The sequence below is a fragment of the Myotis nattereri genome (assembly GCF_964212035.1).
Source record: "Myotis nattereri genome assembly, chromosome: 7".
NCBI classification, from domain to species: domain Eukaryota; kingdom Metazoa; phylum Chordata; class Mammalia; order Chiroptera; family Vespertilionidae; genus Myotis; species Myotis nattereri.
This window is the reverse complement of record NC_138082.1, coordinates 21,465,845-21,481,251: the sequence shown is the minus strand read 5'-3', so window position 1 is coordinate 21,481,251 and position 15,407 is coordinate 21,465,845. Positions and strand designations below refer to the sequence as shown.

General features: G+C 52.5%; 1 protein-coding gene across 2 annotated transcripts in view; it reads left to right on the top strand.

Moving 5' to 3' along the window:
* TNS1 (tensin 1) overlaps nucleotides 1–15,407 on the top strand; it is a gene marked incomplete at its 5' end in the record, with an annotated part of 198,147 nt that overhangs the window by 148,932 nt on the left and 33,808 nt on the right. For both annotated transcript variants that reach the window (XM_081095421.1, XM_081095422.1), the window contains 3 exons: nucleotides 1,156–2,757; nucleotides 13,910–14,106; nucleotides 15,076–15,151. In XM_081095421.1, the coding sequence (XP_080951547.1) occupies nucleotides 1,156–2,757; nucleotides 13,910–14,106; nucleotides 15,076–15,151 (1,875 nt within the window). The remainder of the gene's footprint in view (nucleotides 1–1,155; nucleotides 2,758–13,909; nucleotides 14,107–15,075; nucleotides 15,152–15,407) is intronic.

Sequence of the window (15,407 nt, the reverse complement as noted above, 5' to 3'; positions counted from 1 at the left end):
CTGATATTAAGCTCCAGCTTTACCAGGTGCTATGTGTCTGCAAATAAATAGTTTCACCTCTCAGAACCTCAGTTTCTCCATCTTTAAAATGGGCCGAACACTTCCTAACACACAGGATTAGAAACAATGTTTGTGTAAAGTATGTAGCAAAGTGTTTGGCTGCATGATACCGATTATTATTATTTGTATTTGCATGTCTGTACCCACAGTGTGCTTTCTGACTGGGGCACCTGGGCATTTGATGTGGGTGAACACGGGGTGCTTGATTTGGGTGATTACTGGCTGGCATGTAGGTCTTTGGACATCTTTGTGCCAAGTTGTGTGTGTGTGTGTGTGTGTGTGTGTGTGTGTGAGACTGTTCGGGTCTGGGTTGGGGTTTGTGCAGTATTTGGGTGAAACTTTTTTTTGCCAAGTGGGGGCCTGCCTTGGAGTGAGGGAAGGTGTGTGTGTGTGTGTGCGCGCGTGCGCGCGCGTGTGTGTGTGTGTGTGCGCGCGCGCGTGCGCGCGCGTGTGTGTGTGTGTGTGTGTGTGTATCTTGGGCTGGGAGTTGGGCTGCTGATTGTACAGGGTGTGAAATCACTGAGTTCCTCTGGGCGGGGGAAGTTCTTCGTTCCTGAGTCAGCCCTTTGGCCTTGAGCCACCCAGCGCTCACTTTTTCCTTTCAGAGAAAGTATTACTCAGGGGGGCCCTGGAGCTGTCTGTAGACAAAATGACACAGGGGGCACCTCTCCCCAATGAAAACCTCTGCCTTTTGTTCTCGATCTCTAAGATGCTTCCCTGCCCCCGCCCCAATCCCTTTCCAGAACCTTCCTGGGCCCCAGCATGCAGAGTGAATGTGCCTCATTTGACATGGGGCCTGCTGGCTTTGGTCCAGAACTTCCAGGTCCTTGGGAAGCTAGCAAGATGCCAGAGGCAAATTTTGGACTGGGCGACTTAACCCCCAAGGCCTCCTGCCCAATCTTACGATCTGCTGCCTGGCCCTGAAGCAGGGTGTTGGGATGGGTCCTTTAGTCCTTTTGCCTATCCGTCACCTTGCTCTATTGCAGGGTACTGAGTGGAGGTTTTAGGATCCAGGGAATGGAAGCCTTTACTCCTCTTCTCGGGAGAATAGATGATGTCCCTGCTTCCCACTGACATCTGCTCTTTCTCTTGCAGAGGTTGTGGGACACACGCAGGGGCCGCTGGATGGGAGCCTGTATGCCAAGGTGAAGAAGAAGGACTCCCTGAATGGCAGCACTGGGGCTGTCAATACCACACGTCCTGCTCTGTCGGCCACTCCCAACCACGTGGAACATACCCTGTCCGTGAGCAGTGACTCCGGCAACTCTACAGCCTCCACCAAGACAGACAAGACTGATGAGCCTGCCCCCGGCCCCTCCAGTGCCCCTGTTGCCCTGAGTCCTGAGGAGAAGCGCGAGCTGGACCGCCTGCTCAGTGGCTTCGGCTTAGAACGAGAGAAGCCAGGCAATATGTACCACACCCAACACCTCCGGTCCCGCCTGGCGGGGGGCCCTGCTGTGCCCTCTGCCAGTCGTCATGTTGTCCCAGCCCAGGTTCACGTCAACGGTGGGGCCTTGGCATCTGAGCGGGAGACAGACATTCTGGACGATGAACTGCCCAACCAGGACGGGCACAGCGTGGGCAGCATGGGCACATTGTCTTCCCTGGACGGGATCACCAACACCAGTGAGGGGGGCTACCCAGAGGCGCTGTCCCCCTTGACCAATGGCCTGGACAAGCCCTACGCCGTGGAACCTATGGTGAATGGTGGGGGCTACCCCTATGAGTCTGCCAGCCGGGCAGTGCCTGCCCATGCGGGCCACCTGGCCCCCATGCGACCCTCCTACTCTGCACAGGAGGGTTTAGCTGGCTACCAGCGGGAGGGCCCCCACCCCGCCTGGTCACAGCAAGTGACCACCTCCCACTATGGTCATGACCCCAGCAGTATGTTCCGCTCTCAGTCCTTCCCGGACACTGAGCCCCAGCTGCCCCCAGCTCCAGCCCGGGGGGGAAGCAGTCGGGAGGCTGTGCAGAGGGGCCTCAATTCCTGGCAGCACCAGCAGCAGCAGCAGCAGCAGCAGCAGCAGCAGCAGCAGCAGCCTCACCCGCCTCCTCGTCAGCAGGAAAGAGCCCACTTGGAGAGTGTCCGGCCCAGCAGGCCCGGCCCCCAGCCATTGGCAGAGACACCCACGCCTGGCCTCCCTGAGTTCCCGAGGGCAGCCTCCCAGCAGGAGATCGAGCAGTCCATTGAAGCCCTCAACATGCTGATGCTGGACCTAGAGCCATCCTCGGCTGCCGCCCCGCTGCACAAATCCCAGAGTGTCCCTGGGGCCTGGCCTGGGGCCTCCCCACTCTCCTCTCAGCCTCTTTCCGGCTCCTCCTACCAGACCCATCCACTGACCCAGTCCAGATCTGGCTACATCCCCAGTGGGCATTCCTTGGGAACCCCTGAGCCAGTCCCACGAACCTCCCTGGAGTCCATCCCTCAGGGCAGGTCTTACTCACCTTATGATTACCAGGCATGCCCGGCTGGGCCCAACCAGAGTTACCGTCCAAAGAGCCCAGCTTCCTCCTCTTCCTTGCCTGCTTTCCTTCCAACCAACCACAGCCCTCCAGGGCCTCAGCAGCCCCCCACCTCTCTCCCTGGCCTCGCCGCTCAGCCTCAGCTCCCACCAAAGGAGGTGACTTCAGACCCATCCCGGACTCCGGAGGAGGAGCCCTTGAACCTGGAGGGGCTGGTGGCCCACCGGGTTGCAGGTAAGAGCCTCAGGGACCATCTGTGCTGGGTATCCCCTCTTTATTCCCTCCATATCTTCCCTCTTTGGTCTTGGTTGGTCTAGCTGGGGGAAGGTACAGGCAGAGCCATCACACCTCAGCAGACACTGGTTTGGCTTGGAGAAGAGGCTGGCAGGAGCCCACACTAGTCATCCCTTCCTGCATTCATTGTCTGTTAGGCTCCAAAGCAGGCATTGAGATGGAAAGATCAATGCCTTTCAGTTCCTGTCCTCAAGGAACTTACAGTCTAGTGAGGGACTGGTAATTCTAACAGAGTGCAATGTGTGCTACAACAGAGGTGGAGACCAAAGCCCTAGAGCCTGGAGAAAGCAAGGCTTATCAGCTAGGACAATCAGGGGAGCTTCCTGGAGGTAGCGACTTTGGGGCTGGAGTACATATCTTCCAAGGAGAGAGGAAATGCCCTCTGTAACTGTTTGTAGTGCTCTCTGTACTCAGACTTCAGTTTCTTAGGGAAGGCATAGAGAATGCTAGAGGGAGGTCTCTATAGACCAGTGATGGCGAACCTATGACATGCGAATTCAGTTTTTGGGTTGATTTTTCTTTGTTAAATGGCATTTAAATATATAAAATAAATATCAAAAATATAAATCTTTGTTTTACTATGGTTGCAAATATCAAAAATTTCTATATGTGACACAGCACCAGAGTTAAGTTAGGGTTTTTCAAAATGCTGACATGCTGAGCTCAAAAGGTTCACCATCACTGCTATAGACCCAAATTCCCTCTTGAGCATAACAAAACCTGAGAGGTTATCCTGACACTCTTGCGCTCTGAGTGTCCAACCCTGGTGGGTCCTTTCAGGATATTTCTCTGTTTTGGTGGAGGCCCATGTCCCCCTTCTGGTCCAGTTGTCCTGTTGGTCCTTGCTTTAGGACCAGCTTTGTATGGGAAGCAGACGCTGAGAAACAAAGCTTCATTTTCTATCATAACGTGAATGGGCTTATCTTTCTGAAGAGAGGAGAGAGGGTGGAGCAATAGGAAGAGCTTATTGGGGAGATAAAGGCAAGAAATGGCAGTCTGTTCGGGCCATATTTGGGGCGGGGGCAGGAAGGGTCCCCTTCCTTTCCACTGGCCTAAGCCTATGACCATTCCATGGGGGCATTCAAACCAGGTGGGGAATCCTATGGCTTGATTTTGTTATGTAGCTAAAACCCAGGCAGGTGTGAACCAGAGACTGGGGCTGGGGGGCAGGGGGCTTGTGCCAAGTTCCTCAGCTGATAGAGTGGTGGAAGCTCAGGGAGGAGAAGAGCAATCTGGGCAGCTGACTCTGCCCTGCAGCCCTTTTTCCTAAATTTAGGGGAAGCTGAGTCACCATGCCAGCTGCAAGGAGAGGGAGACACCCTTGCTGGGGATGGATGGTGGGTTTGGGGAAGTAGGCCAGCTGGCTATTGGGCTGGGCCCAGTACCTGGGTGTGGGGGCATGGACACCCAGAGCAGAGCACAGTCCCCAGCTCAACTGTCCATGACTTGAAATTGGCCATAATGGAAGAAGTGACACCATTGAAACTGGCAATTAGGGCTCTCCCCTGGAGAGCTAGTCTAGCAGCACATCATTGCTTTTACCCAAGAGTCAAAACACAGGATAAGTAGCTCTGTAACCCTAGCAGTGAAAGAAAGACTCCATGGGAGTGGTCCAGACTTTTCCTCCTGGCTTTCTGAAGGGAGGGGAATGGAGCCCTCTCAATATTTTACAGAATTGGGGTAGTGGCCTGAGGAATAGTGGCACTCTAGCCTAATGAAGGGTAGGATCCAGGGGACTTTTCTCTGGGGAACAAGATGAATTACCTCCCCCTAACAAAACCCTTCTGTAAAGCTCTCCTGGAGCTAGCTCAAGAGGAAGGCATACCTGAATGTTTCAGGAAGGATGCCCATCTTGTAGTGCATCCCCCCTCAGCCTTTTCTCTCCTACTAGTTTCTGAGGTCTTGGCGTTCAACCTCTCTATCTTGTAGCTGCTCGGTCTTTGGCTGCCAAGAAGTCATAGGAAAGGGGCGATATTATTGGCACATCTCTGCTCCCATTTCTTCCACTAACTGTGTATGACTCAGGAGAAGGGATGAGATGCATAGAGGAGCAGTTATACCTGGTTTCTAGGCCTGTAAAGGGGTCTCTCTGGTCCATGCCCATCATGAACAGTGTTTTTTATGTCAGCAGATCCTTAGTAACCCTTCAGGATGTCTGCCATGCAAGTGTAGATAAAGGCACATAAGCAGGATCAATGTGCAGAATAGTCTAGAAGCTAGGGAGGATAAATTTCCACCACCTCTTTCTACTCATTCTAATTCCACAAGAAGCTGGAACATAAGCTTTAACATGAGTAACCCAGGAAGCTCAGATCTAAGGGAGAATGTCTTCATGGCCATGAACTTGATCTAGTTTCTCCTGGCTTTTCTCCCTCAGGTCTTCATTTTCCTACTTGGCTATCCTCCATACTCTGTATCATGTCCCTGGTTCTTTCCACTTTTATCCAACAACTCCTTATGCTTTATTTCAGCTTAGATCTCAGAGAATAATGATGTAGGTTTTTTTTTAACTTATTAAGGGGTAGGTACCAGAAACCTGTAGCACACACGACACTTTCTTGCGAAACATTAGAAATATTATCACAGCCAGGGACAAAGTAAACATACCCATTATCACCACTATCATTTAACATTGTATTGGATGTCCTAGCCAGTGCAATAGGACAAGAAAAAGAAATAAGAGTCAGAGTTGGTGAGTCCAATCAAGTTATCTTATGATCCCAGTTCTGTGACTAGACTGATCTCAAATGTCTCTAGAGATAGAGATTTCAATGCATGTTGGGAACAAGATGTGGATCTTATCCTTAAGGAGTCTAGAGTTTAGTAAGAGGAAAAAAGAGCTGGAACTTTAAAGTCATTGTTAATCAGGGAAGTATGGAGAAAGTTTTGTGGGATTGAGGAAAAAGGAGATATCACTATCAGTGAGAGAGACTGGAGTGACTCTGTATTGAGTGTGGGTTTTAAACAGAACCTTGGACAATGGGTAGGATTTTGGAAAGTGAATAGGGTCATTGGAGAAAGAGGTTGCACAGTGAAGACAGAAAAACATAGGAGTCAAGAAAGGTATCCTGGGTCCTGCCTCTGGTTGGTCTTAAAAGCCAGACTAAAGAGCTTGAAACTTACTTAGTGGCAGTGTAGGAAACTGTATTTTAATCGGGAGAGTATGCCATGGTCTGAGATGTAGTTTAGGAAGCTGTAGTTTAGGAGACACTTTGAGTTGGGAGATGTAGGAGCATATTAGATAGCTTGGGTATGGGAACTGGATCAGGGTGCTGACCATGGAAATGAAAAAGAAGAGATGAATGCCAAGGATGCTGTGCAAGAAGTGGGTGTTTACAAATTGATTGGATGTAGTGCGTGAGGGAAAGGGAGACATCAAAGATGATTCTGTAGTTCCATGAATAGAAACAGAAATATAGTTCCATTAACTATCTAGTTCCAAACCAGGAGTTAGGAGAAAGAGCAAGTTTAGTGTAAGATGAAGACTTCAGGGTTAGACATGCTGAGTTTGAGGTGATGGTGGAGCCTGTAGGTAGAGATGTATGAAAGGCAATTGAATATATAGAATTGGAGTCTGAAAGAGCTATAGATTTGGAGCCATCCTCACAAAGGTAAAATGTAAATCTTTGGGCATGGATGATGTCTCTATGTCACTGGGCATGCAGAGAAAAGAACGTAGGGTAAAACAACCATGATGGAAATGGAGGCCATACAGTGGACTGAGAATGAATGTTCATGCTGGTGAGAAGAGATGCAGACTGTGGGTCATCACAGAAGTCAGGATAGTAAAGGGTTTCCAGGAGGAGGAGCCGGGGGAAGGGCAGTAATGTCACTGTAGAGAGGTCATGAGAAGGAGGACTGAGAAAAATGCACTGGGCTTGCCAATTAGGTGGCCTCAGTGATTTTCAAAGGCATATTTTCAGTAGGGTGATGGTGATAGAAGCCAGACTGAGGGACTGAGTGAGTGGGGAGGGAGTGTAGACAGCATGTTAACTACTCTTCTGAGTGGTTTTGTGATAAAAGGAGAGAAGATGGTAGCTAAAGAGGGTAGCAAGATATTCAGAACTTTTTGTACATATAGGAGAAGAGAGAATATGGAGGTTAGAGGGAGAAAAAAAACAGATGAGAGAGAAAGAAATTGATAGAGTAAGGTCTCTAAGAAAGTAAAAGGAGATAGGCTTAGGAGTCTAGGTGGATAATTTAGGCTCATCCAGGAGGTGAGGTACCTCTTCATGAAATAATGAGGGATAGATACAGACATAGGGAGCTCTGGGAGCTTGAATTGAGAACCCTCCATTCGATTATTCATCCAATATGAACCCCTAATCTGTGCTACATGCTATTCTAGGCTCTGGAAAAATGGTGGTAAACAAAGAAAAATCTTTGCCTTCATGGTGGAGTTGGACAATAAACAAATAAGCAAAGACATATACAACATGTCAGATGGGTGATAAGTGCTGTGGACATAAAGCAGCAAAGTGCCAGTGAGGGGTTGAGGGTGGGTGGGTGGTTGCACTTTTTATAGGATGGTTAGGAATGGCTTTTCTGGGTGGTGAGGGAACGTGCCAGGTGAACACCAAGTGCAAAGGAGTATACCTGCTATGGGGAGTGTAGTGGGACACGAAGTCAGAGAGGTCATGGGAATGAGGGCCAGCTTACATGGGCCTTGTAGGTGATCATATAAACTTTGGCTTTTGCTCATTTTGTTGTGAGGAGCCTTAGGAAGGATTTGGGCAGAAGAGTGATTTCATCTGACTTGTTCTAAAAGGATCAGTGTGGCCTGCATGGAAGGAAGAAGACCAGTTAGGAGGCTGCTGATTTGGATCAAGATGGTAGGCATATTTTTGAGGTAGAATCATTAAAACTTATAGGTAGACCAGCAATGGGATGTAAGAGCAAGAAATCAAGAGGTGAGATGCCTCTTCATGAAATAATAAAGGATAGATATAGATATAGATATAGATATAGATATAGGAAAGTCAAGGTTTTTGATCTTAGCAACTAGAGGATGGAGTTGTTCTTTATTGAGATGGGTACCGATATAGGAAGAGCTGGCTTAGAGGGGATATCATAAGTGTGACTTTTGCCATGTTAGATTTGAGATGCCCACAAAACATCCAAGATGGTGGGACATATAAGTTAGGAGTCTCAGGGGGAGGATCGAGCTTAGAAACGTGAGGGTAACATTGTGTGGCTACCACGTAAAGCATGCCGCTGCATGCCGTCACCTAGGGTGTGAGCACAGGTAGAGGAGAGGTCCCAGGAGTGCGTCTGGCGTCTCACACATTCAGCAGTTAGGGACGTAGGAGGAACCAGCAGAGAAACTGCTGTGGAGCAGCTTGTGACGTGTGGAGGAAAGCTGAAAGGGTGTGGGTCCCTGGAAGCCAGTGATAGTGGTCACTGGGAGGCCATGAGTGTGAAGGTGGCTTGGGAGTCAGCTAGGGTGAATGAAGGGATGACATAGCAGACCCTCATAGTGCATCCAGGCAGGCTCACTTTAAGGACTTTGCAGTGATGCCCAGCAGCTTTGGGCAGGAGTAGAAAATCCCAGAGAGCAGGATTTCTATGGTAGGTGTGATGGAAGAACAAAGGGCTGAGGGAAGCTGGGATGCCAGGGAGTAGGACCCTTGGACTCAGCCTGGCATGGTCACAGCTGAATCCAGGAAGAGGCAGGTGCCCATGAGAGGAGAGAGGACCCAGGGTGGGGCCATGCTGACTGTGAGGGGCAGGTGGCATGTGGGGCAACAGGACTGAAATCTTCTGGGCCCAGGCTGGGGTTAGAAATTAGAGGGACATGGTGACCTGCTGAATAGCAGGAGGTCTGTCTGCTCTTTGGAGAAGTAAGATCCTAGATCCATCCTCTCTTCTTATCTGACCTCTTCCCCCCTTCCCTCCAGAGTGTGACCAGAATACCAACTAATTTGATTTTCTCTTTGTTTTTGTTTTGTTTTGTCTTGTTTAATGCCTCGTTCCTTGCGTTCTTCGTTGTCCCATGTCCATCTGTCCCTTGTGCCATGGGTGTGGTGCCTTCCTTGCCTGGTGTCATCCCTTCCCTTCCTGCTTGCCTCCCATCCCTGCCGGCTCCCCCGGGGTGGTGTGGGCAGCGTACAATGCCAGATTGCAGGGTCTTGGGCTAAGTGTCAGCTACCGGCACCCTCCTCTCCACCGGCTCCGATCTTCCTCCCTCTCTGGTTGGTTCCTCTCCTCTCCCCTTTATAACTCCATGGCCCTCATCTAGCTCTCAGTTTCTCTCTTCCCCTCCTCCTTTATGGACTATTTCTTCCATACTTTTGCCTCTTTCTTCCTCCTTATTTTTCCATTTCCTCTTCACTTTTCTTCTTCTCCTTCTGTTCTCTTCTTTCCATCTGTTTCCTATTCTCTTTGACCCTCTCTCCTTTGCTCACTGCCCCCTTCTCACTCCTTTGCTCACTGCCCCCTTCTCTCTCCTTTTCTCACTGCCCCCTTCTCTCTCTTTGCCCACCGGTCCCTCCTCCCTCCTCCCTCCTTCTGCATGAGTGAGTGCTCCCACTTCTGCATGGACACAGGCCTGATGCTTCCAGCCTTGGCCTTACCTGCTAGGAACAGGGTCTGGGCTAAGGAGACTAACTCTCAGGCTCCCTGTGGACACGCAGGCCTTTGCAGTGAGGGAGCTCAGCGCCAGGTCTGGGGCCTCAGCAGGAGACAAAGAGTGGTGCCCAGCTCCTGCTGCTCTGTCCACTCCTGAGTATAGCACTCCCTGGGGACAGAGCACCGCTGTGACCTCATTCCACATCTCTGATACCCACGGCCAAGTCAGAAGCCCTGGTGTGGCCCTGGGTATGACGTGGCCACCTCTGTGACCCTGGGCAAGGCTCTTCATTGCTCAGAGCTCAGTTTCCCCATGTGCAAGATGGAGGGGTCACTGCCCTGCTGCGGGTACTTCCCAGCATGGGGGCCCTTCATCAGGGGCCAGATTGCTCTGTTTGAGAGTTCACTGTGTCTACCTTGGTCTCTTGACTAATGGGCCTATAGCCTTTTAGACCTGGGGACCGAGTCCCCTTATTCTTTCCCTGCTCCTTGGAGCTGCAGGCCTGAGCCCAGGAGAAGATGCTATGACTTTGACTAGTTCCGGGAAAAGGCTTATTAGGGGGAGGGGGGCACAGTTGACTCCCAGTGGCAATATCTGGTATTTCCTAGACCTCCCTTCTCCCAGTCCATGGAAAATGGGGAGATGGCTCTAGCAGAATGCCCCTGTCTGCCTCCTCTTCTCTCCCTCCTCCTTTTTCTCGGCCCAGTGGTGGGGAGTGCAGGGTTCAGCTGGGCCTGGGGTTTGGGGCCGTTCTGGGGTGGTGGGCCTGTCCTGGGGGGAGCTGGCATGGCTTGCCCTGGGGCTGCTAGTGTGATCGCCGTGTGGCTTTCTGGTGCCCTGGCCCAGCAGGTGGCCTCCCGGATCCCCTCACTTCCGGAGCCCCGGCATGCCATCGGACACCTGTCCCGCCACCTGGAGCTGAGGAATCCAGTCTTCTGGAAATCGGAAGGCTGGAAGGAAGAGCTGGGTCTGTGGGGTGGAAGCGGCCAGGATGGGCTTGAAGGGAAGGCCTGTGGTGAAGCCTGACACTGGAGATATTTGTCTGTGGGACCAGGGGTGGTCAGGGCTGGACCCTACCAGAGGGTGTGTATTGATGGTGTTAGAACTACAGCCCCAGAATTGCAGTGCATGTTTGTGTGTGCGTGTGTGTATGAGTGTGTGTGTGAGAGTGTGTGTATGTGTGTGTATGTGTGTGTATGTGTGTGTGTATGAGAGAGTGTGTGTGAGTGTGTGTATGAGTGTGAGTGTGTGAGTGTGTTTGTGTGTGTGTATGAGTGTGTGTGAGAGTATGATTGTGTGTGTGCTGGATGAGGCGGATTTAGTGTCACAGGTCTAGCCCGCTTTAGGGGGGAGCCTTGCAGCCAGCTGCTCCCAAGCTCAACACCATCTGGGGAGCGGAGTGAGGACCCCTGGGAAATGGGGCTGTTCCGGCGCCCTGCTCTTCAGGTCTGGCGGCTCGTGTGGAGGCCCTGGGCTGAAGTGACCCCTGTCCTGCAGGCGGTGGGGAAGGCCCAGTGCCCACGGTGTGTGAGCCCTGAGAGGGCTACAAAGGGCTCTGAGTGTGGCCCATCATTATCCTAAAGAACACTTGATTACTGTAGGAAGGGGCTGACGAGAGGTTCTGAGGGTGACCCTGACCTCCCGCTGTTCCTGTTGGGTGAAGGCTATGTGTGCACACATGTGTGTGTATACGTGTATGTGTGTGGTGCCTGTGTGCGTGTAGAGAGTGGAGCACATAGGCATGGTGGCCCTGAGAGAGAGAGGGCCCTAGAGACAGAAAGGCCTGGGGTTGAGGGTGGGGGAGCAGGTCTATTATTATTATCGGTCAGTCTCCAGGACGTGAGGGAGGGCTGTTCTCTCTCTGACACTGGCTGTCAGCCTGTGGCCAGACGGCCCAGCTTGGCTGGGGAACAATGGGGCTCTCTTCTTTCCCCTCCGCCCAGCTTCATCTCCCCTCCCATAGGGAAAGACAAGAGAGAGGGAACATGGCTCTCCGGGCACTGAGGGGCAGATCTGGGCCTGCCAAGGGGGACAACAGTGAGACACTGTGTTCAAAGAATGTGAGAGTCCCTGGCTGGGCACTGGTGCCGTGGGGCGCTCTGCGGGGGAGGGGCTGTCCCGTGGGAGCGGAATGCGGGGTCTTCCCCTCCTGTAGAGGGAGGCTCCCCTGCAGCGCGCTCGCTCTTTGGAGGTCATTCTGGTTGTCCCTCTGCCTCTGGACAGCCACGCTCCCATGTGCTGCTCTGGGGGCACTGGAGAGGGGCCGGGAAGAAGGGAGATGGCTCTCAGGTGTCCAATAGCCTTCTGTGAGGGTCTCTGCCCTCCACAGTTGGTAAGCCCCTCCAGCAGCCCAGCCTCCCTCCAGGCATTGCAACCACCTGAACATGGAGGTTGTCGCGGGCACACTGGGGCGAAGGTTCTTTGTTCTTCTGGGAAATTCAGTGCCTCCAACAGACCCACTTTCAAGGGCAGACATCAGATCCTACACAGGGAAACGGGCCACTCCTCACCAAGGCACAGGGATCTGCCCGGAAGAGGCTGCGGGGCTGGGCCAGGCGGAACTGAAACCAGCCCTAATGCATTTCTGTTAACCTTGGGGCTGAACTTAGTTCCAAACCCCAAGAGCCTTTTCCAAATGGGCCTCCTTTGTCACAATTATTATTAGAAAATCAATGGCTATGTCTGTTTCTCTCTAATGTTTTTGCCAGGAATGAAACCAGCAGTAGTTCTGAACCAAGCGCCCAGGAAGGCTGAGGGGAAGGGGGCTCTGAGGGAGAGAGAGAAGTGCAGCCGAGGGTAGGGGCGCCCGCAGGCATGGTGGGGGGTGCAGGTGGCTGCTCTGAGGGCTGAGGGCCTAACACCCCATCTTTCATCTGGCCCCTGGTTAGGATGATGTGATCCCCAAGTTTCTATTCTGAAAGTCAGGGCACTTCAAAGCGAGGAGCTTGTTTTCTTTAAATAAAACAGTTTGTGAGTCCAGATTACAGTCCCCATTTGGGCTCTTTTCTCTTAGTTGAGATGGCAGGCAGGCTGCCCCCTAACGATAAATAGCTCCGTGTGGCGACTCAAAACACCACCGGGTACCTTCTGCATTTGTAAGTGTGTGTGCCAGTCCGGCGGCTCTCCAGACGTGGCCCCTAACTATGGGCAAGTATGAGTGTGTGTGTCGGAGTGTGTGTGTGTGTGTGTGTGTGTGTGTGTGTATGTGCTCCTGTCCCTGGAGTTGGCAGCAGGCAGCCTGCTATTCATGGCAAGTAAGAAGGCTTCCCATCATGTGCTTCTCATGGCAGCCTCAGCGGCCGTGCCAGACGGGAGCTGGGAGGCCGCCCGTGGTGTGCAGACCCCACTCTGGGTGGTAGATGATCCGGTCTGAAGGAGGGTGATTGCTGCTTGGCTGCACCAGCACATTCCTAGGGGCCAGCCGTGTATGCGTGTGTGCGGTGCGTGTACATGTATGTGTGCGTACGTGTATGTGTGAGTGCATGTGTGCCATGGGACAGGGTTCCCAGGTGTGCTGGCATGGGGTTGGTGTGGCCAGGGTCTCAGTCCCATGTGACCTTTGGTAAGTCTCAGCACCTCCCTGCTCTTGGGTGGGGGTGAGGGCAGGGCTGAGAGCTGGCAGGAGCTGATCTGGACTAGGAGCCTGGGTCTTGGTCTCTGGGACCCGGGGGTGGGGTGGGGGGGAGGTAAGTTTTCTAGGATTCTGAAGCCAGCTCGGTGAGGCAATGTGTTCCGTGCCACAGCCCAGCTGTGGGAAGAGAGAGTGGGAAGGAAGGAGGGTGGGGTTAACAACATCCCCAGGCCCGAGGAATGGAAGGAAGAACAGAAAAGCAGATGGAGCTCATGACTCCAGCTCTGCAGGCTGTTCTGCTGGGAGGGGCAGGGTAGGACCCTGGACCATTTTGGGGGCAAGAAAGGGGTAGGTAGCCAAGGATGGGCATAAGGGAAGTTGGTAAGAGGTTTCAGAAGTGCACTGGATGAGGTTGGGGAACCCCGGAGAAGGTCAGCAATATTCCAGGGGCCAGTTTGGGCTGGAGACTTTATAACAAGACTTAGTCATTTCTTTGTTCCTTCTTGGGAGCACCATTTGCAAGATGATGCATTATGCACTCTTTCCAAAAGTTCTTCCCCATGGGCCTGATGTTGCTTGTTGGTTGATCAGTCGCCTTGGAGACTGTCTCTCCTCCCTCCACCTTCCCTCATTTGCCTGGAAGCTCTGGCCCTCTGCCTCCAGGCCTTGGAAGGAGTTGACATCTGTTTCTTGTATCAGTCTTTTGTGTTCTGGGCCCCAACCCTGTGCGGAGTAGATTCCTGGTGAAGGCCAGCCCAACTTGAGCAGATCCCCCGCCCTGCAGAGAAACCCAGGGTGTGGGCAGAGGGAGGCAGGGGGAGGTGCAGAGGGAGGCAGGCCCAGCTCCAGCATGGCCCCTGAGTGTGCACTGTCTCCTCTGGGGGAATCAGGCTCCATTGATCCTTTCTTGTACAATATGCTCATGGCCCTCTCTGCCCTGCTGTTCCTCCCAGGGGTGCAGGCTCGGGAGAAGCAGCCTGCAGAACCCCCAACCCCTCTCCGGAGGCGGGCAGCCAGCGATGGACAGTATGAAAACCAGTCTCCAGAACCCTCATCCCCCCGGAGTCCTGGGGTGCGCTCTCCAGTCCAGTGTGTATCCCCGGAGCTGGCCCTCACAATTGCTCTCAATCCTGGAGGGCGGCCCAAAGAGGTGAGTCCTTAGACCACATGCTGGGGCCACAGAAGGTAGCAGAGCCCATCTGAATGCCCCAGCAACATGATGGTCCACTGGGCAGCACGGACCTGTCAGTAACCTAGTAATTGTTTTCCTCTCCGCATCCTCACCCAAGGCTTCAGCATGTGGAACCTGGAGCTCATGTCCTTCCCTAAATAGCTTTTATGTCCTCGCGTCTTCCATTAACATTGAGATTGAGTTCCCTTCTTGACTCCTAAAGAGTTCCCTGAGCGGTTGGTAAGAATCGGGGTGTGACACAGCGACCACAGTCTGTAAACTTCAAAGCAGATCATAGATTCTGACAAAGTGTTTTTGAGCCCTTTCTAGGTATAGGATTTTCCCTGGAGATCTAACTTCAATGCCCAAACCTTTGCATTGCTGAGACATTTCAGTGGTTTGAGGCATTGGGTCTTAAACTTCAATGTGCATAATGATCACCGGGAGTTAGTTAAAATGTAGATTCCCGAATCCACCTCCAGAGGTTCCAGCGTGTTAACTCTGGGATAGGGAACCTGCATTCTAAACGTGCACTCTGGAAGGTTCTGATGCGAGTAGTCCGTGTCCGATAGAATCCAGGCTGAGTCATTCTGGACATGAATGGCTTTTGGACATCTTTTCTCTCCTGCCTTCTGCTAGGACCCGTGTCCCCTGCCCCCAGCCCTTCACTTCGGCCCTGTTTGAAATATTTCCAAAGCAGGTGCTCCTGAAGTCCACCTGTGCCTTACAAACAGCCTGGCAAAATAACCACTTTCCATTCTCTTGGCTACAAGGAGTTGTAGGGGCCATGAATTTGGGCAGCATCTGCCTTTGATCTCTGTTCACCTGGTAGGGGTGGAGGGTCGGGTTGGCGAGGGGCTTTGTGGCCTGGTTAACTGGGAAATACCTCCTTCTCAAGGTTATGGCCACTAATGTACCCCCTTTCCTCCCCTTGTTTTTCTCCTGCAGCCCCACTTGCACAGCTACAAAGAGGCCTTCGAGGAGATGGAGGGAACCGCTCCATCCAGTCCACCGCCCAGTGGGGGTAAGAGCTCCCCACTAAGCCTGTCTTCCTTGGGTCCCCTCAGGCCCCTCTCAGCCCCTGCTTGTGTAAGCACCCCAGGTTTGGGGTGGGGGGTGCTGGCAAAGTTGAGCAGAGCCACAGTCTGTCCTTAATCATCCTGTGGCTCATTTCACTTCACCTTCCACCCCCATTTCCCTTCTTTTCTGTGGTCCACACCCCCACATCTACAGAGACAGCAGCGACGTAATTAGGGTCCCACTGACTGATATCGGGGCCC